We start from the raw sequence: 12,907 nt of genomic DNA on the forward strand, positions 1-12,907 counted from the left end.
CCTTAATATTTTCAAAAGAGAAATATTTTAAATCTGTTTATTCAAGGCAGCAAAAATCAAAAAATACATTAACAGAACGTCTTCTTGAGAGAGTAGATAGGGAACTTCAAACAGATCAATTTTCAGGAAAAATAGAAACATTGATAATGATTAGTATTTAAATATTTTATGAAGTGAGTGGCATGTTTTCTGTTAATTGTCGCAGCTCATGTATCACTTATTTTTATTAAAACTAATTTATTACATTTTATTATTTTGATAAAGTTTGGAGCAAAAGTAAAAAACACAAATCTTAGTAAATTATTGAAAACTGAGTTTACAATTGTCTTCCTTATAATAATATGTACAATGCCTACTGCTTACATAAGAAAAACCCTGTATTTTACTTTAAAGTATTTTAATGCAACTTTCAAAATTAATTTTACTTTTTTTTAAAACACTGTGCTAGAACAAGATATTCTGCCAGGAAAACAGGATCATACCATACACATTTTGATTCTATTTATTGGGGGGGGGTGTGTTTCTCAATTATTTATTTATTTATTTTATTTATATATGACAGAAGAATGCATTACAATTCTTATTACACATATAAAGCACAATTTTTATATCTCTGGTTGTATACAAAGTATATTTACACCAATTCATGTCTTCAAACATGTACTTTGGATAATAATGACCATAATATTCCACCATCATTTCTAACCTCATGCCAGGCCTTCCCTTCTCCTCCAACCCCTCTGCCCCATCTAGAGTTCGTCTATTCCTCCCATGCTCCCTCTCCCTCTCCCACTATGAATCAGCCTTCTTATATCACAGAAAAAATTCAAAATTTGTTTTTTTGTCTATTTTTTAACTCTACAGAAATTTGGCTTTCTATGCTAAAGAAAAAAGGGGAGAAAAAGGAATTGCCAAGACTTGTTGATGGTGTAAATATGGTAGGTGTGGGAAAAATGAGAAATTAAAGATTTCTTACAAATTTCTGGGTTTAAAACCTGGGTAGATGGTGGTGCCATTTATTGAAATGATATCTAAGGGGCAGTCAGGCTTGTAGGGGAGGCAGAGGTTTCGGAAGGCAGACTAAAGGATTCAGTTATGGTTGCATTAAGTTTGGATATGTTAAAACATTCAAATTGAGATGTCAAGTAAGCAGTTTAATATGTAAGTCTAAGTATATAAGGGGTTTACTAAAGATCCAGGTAAATAAATTAGGATCGTCAGCAAGTAGATGGCATTTGAAGGTTGGTTAGAATAGTATACAAAGACTCATTAGCACCCAGGAAGTCATGGAGAAAAAACAGGCCCAGTCCTAAACACTGATTCACTCTAATATTCAGAGATTAGGTAGAGAAGGAAAGGTCAACACAGGAGATAGGAAAGGAGCAGTGGCAATGAAGTAGGGGCTAAATCAGGAAATTAAGTTCTAAGGAGCAGGTATTGTACAGGAAGAGAGTAAAGAGAAACTAACTTCAGAACTGGTACGTATCCTTGAAACTTATATGATAATCTCTAAAATAACTAAAAAAAAGCGTTTATGGTTTCTTTAAGATAGAGATACTAAGTAGATGGTGAGAAAAAAATCAAGAAAAGAAAAAAAAAACAGGAGGCAGGAAATGACAGCAAGAAAGAGGAAATGAAAGAAATATTGAGAAAGCTCAACTAAAACAAAGTATTAAATAAGATGACAATACATCCAACAGATCAGTAATTATGAAGAATAGAAACAAACCACAGTTTCAGTTAAAAGATAAAGATCAGACAGGTAAATTTATAAGACCCAGATATATATAGTTTGAACAAAGGTATCTGAAAGAGAAAAATTCATACAGAAAAATTTAAAAGAACAGAAAGTATAAAATAGTTGTAAATATCAGATAAAGTAGTCTTTAATATAAAAAAAATCATCCTTAGAAATAAATAGGATTACTATATAAGTATGAGATTTGATTCACTATAGGAAAAGGGAAACTATAAACTTGTATGCAATTAATAACAAACTCAAAATATATAAAGCAAATGTGACAGAAATACAAGGAAAAACAAACAAATGTGATCATAATAGAAAAATTTAATGTATCTCTTTCAGTAAATGATCAAGTTGATGAAAAAACTTAGAAAGGATACAGAATATATGAAGCACTTGTTTTAAAATAATTAATATAATGGAAACACCTAGAACACTATGTTCAACAGAGAACAATGTATACATTCTTTTCAACAATATATAAAACATATGAAAAAACTGATTATATAGTGGGTCACAGAACAAGTTTCAGCAATTTTAAAGACAAAGAGATTTTTGATCCCAAATGCAAAAGACATCAGTAGTAAAAAGATAAACAGAAATAACTATATGCTTGGGAATTAAGAAAAATACATCTAAAAACTTATGAATCAATAAAGAAATTATAATGGAAAATAGAAAAAAAGTTCAAATAAAAAATATTACATATTAAAATGTATAGAATTTGGATATAGAAGCATCTAGATGGTCACAAACTGTTAGCAGCTTCAGATGCCTGGCAGAAGCAACCAAAATGTTTCCAGAACTGCCAAATGTCTTTTGGGGCACAAAATCAGCAGCAGTTGAAAATCACTACCCTATACATACATCATTTGAATAAACTGTTTATCCTTCCATTTTCCTTCTTATGGAAAACATATATATATTTGTAATCGTACTTTTTCTTAGACAAGAGAGTGTATATCTTACTATTTTCACTTAGTAATGACAACTTCTTAAATAATCAAGCAAAATTTTTCCTGACATGATTCTTACTGCACTTTAATGTGTGTAAAACAAATGTGAGAGAACGTGTTTTTTTAACCTTAACTGTTTACACATAAAAGTGTATCTTAAAATTCTAAAATAGTTTACCTCTTGTTCAACATTTACCTTGCACATTCATTTGGTTCTTCTGTGGCATTCTTCAGTAAAATATTTATGAGGTAATGCTAAAAACACAAAATTAAGTAAAATAAAAACTTTGTGTCATGGTTGGTTTCCCACATGTTCTGATCATGTTCCAGGCAACCAGGAGCTACTGAAGGACCAGGGAGCTGAGGAAACTTTTCCTTCAGGAGAGCCTGGGGAGGGAGGAACATTGGGCTTGTCTTTTCAGGGAGTGTTTCTAGATATCCAATGAAAGCCTCACAAAGCAATGAGACCTCCAGATAGGAAAATCTCCATTTTCTTTTACTTTAATTGGATTACACACTGTATATTGAATTATATATTGTAATTATGTATTATAGATTGATTGATTAATGCAGGGGATTTTTCTTTTTTCTTTTTTTTTTTTACTTTTTGCCTCAAAAGCTAGTTGAGGAGAGAACAAATGCTTACTTTTATTCTCTAAGAAATGATCTGAAATTTCAAATTATTAGTAGTATTTAATCAGGTCAACAATGGGATTGAGTATTTAGCTTATTTCAATTATTCTTTATAAATTCATTTGATATACTAATGCAGCATAACTAATCTAATAAAATTACTACAAAGGATGATTCATTACATAATTATGATCCCTAGGCACAATAAACAGATCTAATAAAAAAATACCCAAGGAATATAAACTATTAGGTCTAATGGCAATATGCTCTGAATGTGATACATTTATAGCTCCTAAAACAGACTTCTGAAAATAACTACTGAAGCATTTAAAAGATTCGACAAAATTTCAGGAAATAAGTAGATAGTATATAAGAACAGAAGATATAATCATATAGCTAAACTACAATATGCTAAACTTGAGGTTAAATCAAAGACTCTGCGTACCTTGACATCTTCAGTTCCTGTAATGACCTCATTCACTTCCGGCACTGACGGTAGTAAAGGGATCTCCTGGTAGGTATTTGGAAAGCACACCAGGGAACCCAGGATGGTGAGAGCTTCTGCACGAGGTGCCTGCACACAAGGAATGAAACACATATGTTTCTTTCTGAAAGTTAGAAATTCTGGAGAGGCAATAATATGTTTTACTTCTCCATAATTTTGTGAGGAAACCTTAATCTTAATAACTATTTTATCTTGACTACATAATATCATACTATGCCTGGTTATTTTCCTGGTGAATTTTTAAGCAAGAGAGATTTGCCTAAGTGCAAAAGCAAATTTCCAAGGAACAAAAAATATGACCATACTTGGATGTAAGTGTTGTGAAAACTGGTCTGTAGATTCATTCAGAATTAGGAAAACTAATCACTATTATTTTATACTATTTTAGAGTTAGTGTTCATAACAAAACAGAGTAAACAAAATCAACTTAATGTTATTTTTTTCTGTGAAGAACAATTAAGGAAAACTCTTAAGGAAGTTAGTTTGGAGGTAACTAAGAGAAGAAAGGAAGGATACTACCTACCAAAATTCTTATGGTTCTCCAGGAACTACTTTGTAAAATAATATAGTGAACTACTAAAACACTATATCTAGCAAGGCACTAGATACTTATTTGTCCACTATTGGAGGAACGTATATATTGAAGAAGGCATTTTACTAGATTTCAATTAAATCAACACTAACTAGCAGCTGTCATTAGCCAAGAATAAAGGGTTCCATTCACAGTGCCCCCTGCTTCAGAATATAAGCTTTTACTACAGCAAATGGAGAAAGGACAACCAGTTCTAATTCTGGCAGTGAGAGGAAGGGAAAACATGCTTCTGTTCCAGAAGCTCAGTGTGCTCAAGGATGTAAAGTAGGACTTTAGGAGTAAGAGTGGAACCTGAATTAGAGGTCTGAAACCAGTGCAATCAACCTGGTGAAAAAGGTCAGCAGTGAGGGAAGCAGCAGAGTGGGTGCAAAGAGAGGTGAAGACTGCTCCCTATGGCTTGAGACCTGATTTCATATGGAGCCTGAAGGAAGCACGTAAAGTCACTTCTGTGCTCAGGGTTAAAATGACAAGGTACTGTGGTGACACTTATAGGCAGCAGGTAGGAGAAAGAAGAGGTTCTAAAGTAAATTGGGCTGTGGTTGGGGGAATGAATTTGATGCATCCATGTAGCATCCAGAGGCAAGTGTACACGAGACAGATGGTGAAAGGGTCAGAGGCAGTGATCCTCAAAGTGTGCTCCAGCAGGGGCACATGAAATTTAAACAGGAAAAATCAAAGACTTCAAGGAAAAAGAACATGCAGAAATATTTGGCTACATACAGTTAAACAAGAGCCTTTAACATGTTAATGTACACTGATTTTCAAGTAAGGATGTATATTCCACAGAATTATCTGACCATAAACCTGTCCCTTTCTCCCCACTGCCCCCCAAGCATCTTGGGGTTTAGTGTTCTGAAGATATTCTGAAAGGCTTATTTTGAGTTTAGAAGAAAAGTTTGAAAGCCAATATGGGAACCTTTTCTGTTCAGAAGAACTAAATGAAAGCTAACTCTGAGAGTGTGTAAGGGGGCGGGAGAATGATGTCAGGAGTCACAGCCTTGGAAGTGGGGAGACAAAATAGAAAGAACATTATCAGTATCCCACAGAAGTCCTCTCTGTGCCCCACCTCCATTCTCTTTCCAAAGTAACTCCTATTCTCCATAACATCACAGATTAGTTTCGTCTACTTTTTGAACTTTTAATAATAAAATTAGATTATATATTCTTCTGTGTCTGACTTCTTTTCCCCAGTATTATGCTATGCAACTGACCCTTGTTGTGGCATTATTGTATATATAATATTCCATGTTACTCACACACTGTAATTTATTTGTTCTATTGTTGATGAACATTTGGATTGGCTTTAGGTTTTTGGCTGTTACAAACAATGTTGCTGTGCACAAACTTCTACACAGTTTTTGATGACCTGTGTGTGCATTTCTGTCTCTCTTTCTCTCTCTCCTACTGCCTCTGTTGGGCAGATCTCTACAGCAAAGGTATTTCACACTTATAATTAACTTGTGTAAACTGAAAATTTTCACTGAGAAGGTACACTCCATCCAAATACCTTTCACCAGATCACCTATAATATTAAACCTTGAGTTTAAATGACAAAGTAATTCAGAGTTGCTGTTCCTTTACATAAAACTACTCATTTGCATTCTCATTCTGTTTTTTAAAAACATTTTTGAAGGCTAGTTATTTATTCTTTGTTGATTCTTTTTCTCCAGCTTTGAAAGATAATAATTGTATATATTTAAGGTGTACAACATGTTTTGATACACATATACATTGTAAAACAATGACCATAATCAAGCTAATTAATATATTCACTACCTCATATAGCTGTAATTTTTTTGTGGTGGGAATATAAGATCAACTCTCTTGAAAAATTTAAAAGTTTACAATATAGTATCATTAACAATATATTGTTAACATTACAATATAGACACCATGCTGCCTATTAGGCCTCAAGAACTTATTCATTCTGCATAACTAAAACTTTATACCCTTTAACTATCAACACACCTCCTATGACATTCCTCAGGACCTGACAACCACAATTGTATCCTTTGCTCTGTGAATTTTACTTTTTTAGATTTCAAATGTAAGTTGAGATTATGCAGTATAATGTTTGTCTTTCTGTGACTAGCTTACTTAGCAGAGTGGCTTCCAAATTCCTCCATGTTGTTGAAAATGATAAGATTTCCTTCTTTTTAAATGCTGAATAGCATATATATATATATATATATATATATATATATATATAAATTCTGATTCAGACTGTGTAAATGTACTGAAATACACACACACACACACACACACACTTCACCCATTCATCCAATGATACACTTAAGTCGTTTCCATAATTTGGCCATTTGTGAATAATGCTGCAATGAACATGAGAATGCAGATATCCCTTTGAAATACTAGTTTCATTTCCTTTGGATATATGCTCAGAAGTAGAATTTCTAGATCATAGTTCTATATTTAAGTAGTTGAGAAACTTTACTACTATTTTCCATAACGGCTGTGGTCATTTATGTTCCCACTAACAGTGTACAAAAGTTCCCTTTCTTCCACATCCTCACCAACAGCTTGTTTGTCTTTTTGACAATAGCCATTCTACCAGTGTTTTTTTTTTAATATTTATTTTTTAGTTGTGGTCGGACACAATATCTTTATTTATTTTTATGTGGTGCTGAGAATCGAACTCAGGGCCTCGCACTTGCTAGGCGAGCGCTCTACCACTGAGCCACAACCCCAGTCCCCTAAAAGTGTTTTTTTTTTAAAAAAATTAATTTAATTTCATTTTTTTACATAAATGGAGTACAACTTTTCATTTCTCTGGTTGTACATGATGTAGAGTCACACCATTTGTGCCATTATACCCATACACAGGGGTAATAATGCCCATCTCATTTCTAACAGTGTTTTTAAATTGCATTTCCCTGAAAGTTAGTCATGCTAAATATTTCTTTCATATACCTGTTAGCCAAATGTTTGTCTGGAAGGCTATTTTAAAAAGCTCATCTGGCTAAAAGATACATTTTCACAGAGAACGACCCCATTGTGTGATACTATCTCTATGAAGGGTTCTAGCACTGTAGAACACTCTCCTATCAAATAATAAAAATTTCAACAAAGTAGGTCCTTTCGGTATAGTCCGAGAAGAGGAATAGCTGAGTCAAATGGTGGTTCCATTCCCAGTTTTCCAAGGAATCTCCATACTGCTTTCCAAATTGGCTGCACCAATTTGCAGTCCCACCAGCAATGTATGAGTGTGCCTTTTTTCCCACATCCTCGCCAGCACTTGTTGTTTGTCTTCATAATGGCTGCCACTCTTACTGGAGTGAGGTGGTATCTTAGAGTAGTTTTAATTTGTATTTCTCTGATTGCTAGAGATAATGAGCATTTTTTTGAATATTTGTTGATTGACTGTATATCCTCTTCTGAGAAGTGTCTGTTCAGGTCTTTGGTCCATTTATTTATTGGATTATTTGTTTTTTGGGTGCTTATCTCGTGAAACTCTTTACCCTAGAGATTAGAGCTCTATCTGATGTGTGAGGGGTAAAAATTTGTTCCCAGGATGTATGCTCCCTATTCACCTCACATATTATTTCTTTTGCTGAGAAAAAACTTTTTAGTTTGAATCCATTCCATTTGTTGATTCTTAGTTTTAATTCTTGTGCTACAGACATCTTATTAAGGAAGTTAGGGCCTAGACCCAAGTGATGGAAATTAGGGCCTACTTTTTCTTCTATTAGACGCAGAGTCTCTGGTTTAATCCCTAGATCCTTGATCCATTTTGAGTTAACTTTTGTGCATGGTGAGAGTTAGGGATTCAATTTCATTTTGTTGCATACGGATTTCCAGTTTTCCCAGCACCATTTGTTGAAGATGTTATTCTTTCTCCATTCACACTTTGGCACCTTTGTCTAATATAATGTAATTATAATTTTGTGGGTTAGTCTCTGTGTCCTCTATTCTGTACCATTGGTCTACTAGCCTGTTTTGGTGCCAGTACCATGCTGTTTTTGTTACTATTGCTCTGAAGTATAGTTTAAGGACAATTCACAATAGCTAAACTGTGGAGCCAACCTAGATGTCCTTCAGTGGATGAATGGATTAAAAAATGTGGCATTTATACACAATGGAATATTACTCAGCAATAAAAAATAATAAGATCATGGCATTTGCAGGGAAATGGATGGCATTAGAGAAGATTACGCTAAGTGAAGTTAGCCAATCCCCAAAAAACAAATGCCGAATGTCTTCTCTGATATAAGGAGGGTGACTCAAAATGGGATTGGGAGGGAGAGCAAGGGAGGAAGATTACCTCTAGATAGGGAATAGGGGTAGGAGGGCAAAGGAGGGAGAAGGGGAATAGCATGGATCATGAGACTCTCATCATTATACAAAATACATGTATGAAGATGTGAATTTGGTGTCAACAAACCTTATATATAATCAGAGACATGATAAATTATGGTATAATGGTATGTTAAGAATTGTAATGCAAAAATAAATAAATAAATGAATGAATTAAAAAAATTTCAACAAAGTAGTATGATTTTCCTCCTTGTATCCTATAAATTTTTTCAACATTGTTTCAAGTCATTAAAAATAGGCTTGAAAGTTCTTTGAGATTATCCTAAAATATTCTGGGATAATCTTTTGAAATAGGGAAGTATGACTCTGAATAGATAATAGTTGTACAGAGGACAAATGGGAAAGCCATATTATTCACAAAAACAACTTTGATTGAATAAATTGAACATTTTCTCTGGTTTCCCTTCCCTAATTCTTTTCTTTTGCTCTTGTCTCTTTTTGCTTTTCTTTGCTGTTTCACTTATCTTTATAAGAAAAAACCTACAAAAATACCAGCATGAACTATCAGCCATACAAAGTATTAAATAAAATTAATTTAAAACCTGGGGCTCAGAGTTTGAATTTACTCTGCACAGAAAAAAAAAGTAGAGTGAAAAGGTACCCACGTGTTAAACAAAATTTAGGGTGTTGGATACTCATACTAACTTCAATACAAATCCCTGGCAAATAGTAAAGTTTATTTTATTTACACCATTTGAAGGGGAAAATGACTCTGAACAGATAATAATTGCACACAATATAAATGGGAAAGGTCCTTTAAATTCAAATGTGTAAGAGTATTCTCCAAAGGAATTAAGATGCTGCCTACATAGTGGCAGTAAATGTAAAGACTGAAAATAAATTCTTTTTGTAGCCTTTAATGCTCATTTAGTCTATTTGATTCCAATTTTTAAAAAAATAATTTTTAGTTGTTGATAGACCTCAATTTTATTTATTTATATGTGGTGCCAAGAATCAAATCCAGTGCCTCTCACATGCCAGGAAAGTGTGCCACTGAGCCACAGCCACAGCCCCTTGATTCTAATTTTTTAGTATAAGAATTCTGCTAGAGTTTTCTGGTACAATAATAAGAAAATAGATATTTCTTTCTGGTAAAAAAATTTAGTACTATAATATTTTAAGAAAATATTTCTAGGGCTGAGGATATGGTAGAGTACAAGTTTAGCATGCATGAGGCCCTAGGTTTACTCTTAATTTAAGACCACACACAAAAATTTTTGTTTCTATGAGAATAATAATAATGAAGACCTAACTAAAAAACAACAACACTGTACTGTTAATGTACACTTACAATTTTCTCTTTACTTTGGACAGTTATGTCTGTACCAGCATTTATCAGAAAATGCTAATAAGATTCTAAGAGAAAAATTCTGATTCTGACTGTGTAAATGTGCTGAAATATTAGTGAGGATATGATTTCTCACACTTTGGCCTTTTGATGAAACGCCTTTCCAATACCAGTGTGTCATCTTATCCTACAATTTCACACATCAGCTGCCAGGGTATCTACCCTGAGAGCCCAGTTTCACATTGCACTAATGAGTCAACACCTGTTACAAGTGGAGAAATCTGAACCTTGTTAGCGATTGAGAAGCCTCCTGGGAGCCTGGATGCTAAGCATTGTCATACTCACCGCCAACATGTCTGTACTAAGGACCCTTGCTGCAGCCATGATAAAGTCTCCCACCAGCATTGAGAATCCAGGCAAACCCAGGGAGAAAAAGCGCGGTGGACAGTGCCTTATAATGGTATTTAAAATGTCCTAAAAGGGAAGATAAGAAAACACTATTTATTATTATTTGCATTACTGGGGATTGAACCCAGGGGCACTCTACCACTGAACTACATCCCTGAACCCTATGTATCTTTCATTTGAAACAATGTACCAATAAGTTGCGAGGCTGGCCTCAAATTTGTGATCATCTTGTCTCAGCCTCCCAAGTTGCTGGGATAACAGGCATGCACCACCAAGCCCAGCTATCACACTGTATTTTTTTTTTTTTGGTGCTGGGGATTGAACCTTATGCATACAAGACTAGCACTCTACCACCTGAGCTATATCCCCAGCCCCACAAATGTAATTTTTAAGAATAAAATTCCAAAGAAGTTTGTCTGTAAATATGACCTTTGCATATTAATCTAAAAGAATGTGGATGACAGAAATTTTTCAGTGGTGGGGTACCAAGAAATGAGATACTACAATGGTAACTGAACTTATTTTACAGGTAAGAGAATGAAGACACCAAACTGTAAGATCATCCAAAATCTAAACAGTGGAAATGGGACAAGACAGTTCTTCTATATTCCACCTAAAGGTGACTCCTTGGACAAGTTTCAGGAGTGTTGAGATATATAATATATAAATCCTATCACTAAAGAAAATTATGTTCTGCTTTTAGCCTTCAATATTTAAAAGTTAAAGCATGCTGTTTATATTAAGGGAAATTTTCACTTTCCAGGTAATTTTATACCCCAACAAACAGAAATGTATAGAGTGCCCAGGTAATGCTGTGATCACTGATGTACTAAGGTCAGAGAGTCAGTGTAGCTGTGAGGAAATGTGTGATTGCAAGGCACAGTACGCAGTGCAGCAGAAACCTTCTGTATTAAGAGCATTGTATGCCCCAGAAGCCTTGTGTCCTGTGTCTCAATGGCTGTTATTGGTGGCTAGCCACCCCAACTCCCCAACTTCCAACTCTATTCTGAGGCAGTCACCTCAGTCCTGTCTGTGACAAATCAGAGATCCACCATTGGACAGCACTCATGCCATTATAGCTAGGCCATACCTCTGAAGCCATCTGTACAAGTCTGTATATAAGAGGGTAAGTTAGAAAACCATAAACTTCATCTATGCAGTTTTTGGCCAGGAACATTAATCAAACAACCAAAGTACTATAGGCATTGACTAATAGTTATATAATCTATAGTTAGTTCCAATATATGATTAAAAAGCAAAATTAAAAAGTCTCCAGTTTCTGAGTTTTTAGCATGGCCATTGGAAAAATCCTTTAAAATAATTCTGATTTAATTGTATTAGAGCACAGTAGTAACAACATGCCAAATCCTAATACATTAACTTAAATCCCTCATAATACAAATAACCTCATTTGACAACTTACCTTCTTGAAACAGCATTTATATGTGTTCACAAAACATTTTTCCTTACATAGTAGCCTCATTTAATTTTTATAAATCATACTATTTGTATCATCAACATGACTGCACAATGTTTTATCTGTTAAAGCTTACAAATGGTAAACAGTTTATCAAATGCTAATTTAAAGTTTTGGCATTTTGGCAGAGTTTTTCCTGTGCTAAAAATAAACAAATATACAGATAGGTAGATAAGAGGAAGGAAGGAAGGAAGGGAAGAAAAGTCTGAACCATGCTTCTTCTTAGTTAATGTTTAACCTGCTTTAATCACGCCCTGTGACACACTTTAGGGTTCCTATCAGCAAAGGCAAACATTCTAAGGGGACCAGCAGATGGGTGCTGCCCTTTAGAAAGTGTGTGGTAAACTCATGCTCCAGGAGTAGAACAAAAGATCCACCTTTTTCATAATTAAGCCTCTGATTAATGCCCTGGGCTCCTCACCACACACCTGTAATTACTCACAGAGGTACGCATTGTGCTGGGCCTTGACTCAGAATATCAGACATCAAGCTATCCAGCAGCAGATGGAAGCACATTTCTGTTGACATATGCTGCTATGAAAGGATTCGTGCAAACCTGGCTAGCAAGGTAGCATAATGCCATGCATCTGAAGATTAATAATGCAAACAACCATGATGTTAACTTTGTTATGTTTGTGTTAATTCCATCTGTTGAGATGAGGAACTAAAACCCCAAAGCCTATGGGTTTTAAAAATCTTTAGCACATACTTAAATGAGCCATTTTTGCCACTGGAATTTAAAGTTTTAATTAAAAAATGCTTTTCTGGGATAGGTTTATGGGAATTAGGAACTAAATCCTTTAATAAGCTAAAGCCAGAATTTATAAATGGAATCCATCTTGCTTCATAAGATTTGTATGTGTAAAGTCAATGATCTGTAAAATGGGGCATTCAGAAAAAATTACTAAGTTGCCATGATGCTAAAGACAGCAGATATGCATGCAGCTGAGATAAAGTCACACAGCTCCCCCA

General features: G+C 34.4%; 1 protein-coding gene and 1 non-coding gene across 10 annotated transcripts in view; both read right to left on the reverse strand.

Moving 5' to 3' along the window:
- Nucleotides 1-12,907, reverse strand: part of Ralgapa2 (Ral GTPase activating protein catalytic subunit alpha 2) — a 334,911-nt gene that overhangs the window by 135,823 nt on the left and 186,181 nt on the right. For all 9 annotated transcript variants that reach the window (XR_009226010.1, XR_009226009.1, XR_009226008.1 and 6 more), the window contains 3 exons: nucleotides 10,396-10,524; nucleotides 3,779-3,907; nucleotides 2,897-2,955 (listed from right to left, as the gene is read on the reverse strand). Coding sequence is in view for 6 of the 9 variants with exons in the window: in XM_046435038.1 (XP_046290994.1) it covers nucleotides 2,897-2,955; nucleotides 3,779-3,907; nucleotides 10,396-10,524 (317 nt within the window). In the remaining 3 variants the exon portion in view is untranslated. The remainder of the gene's footprint in view (nucleotides 1-2,896; nucleotides 2,956-3,778; nucleotides 3,908-10,395; nucleotides 10,525-12,907) is intronic.
- Trnaa-agc (transfer RNA alanine (anticodon AGC)) lies at nucleotides 7,064-7,136 on the reverse strand. The gene has a single exon. It is a non-coding gene; the product is annotated as a tRNA-Ala (tRNA).

This window comes from Marmota monax, unplaced genomic scaffold (genome assembly GCF_021218885.2).
Source record: "Marmota monax isolate L192 unplaced genomic scaffold, Marmota_monax_Labrador192_F-V1.1 WCK01_AAM20220418_F8-fsc00005, whole genome shotgun sequence".
Lineage (NCBI taxonomy): Eukaryota > Metazoa > Chordata > Mammalia > Rodentia > Sciuridae > Marmota > Marmota monax.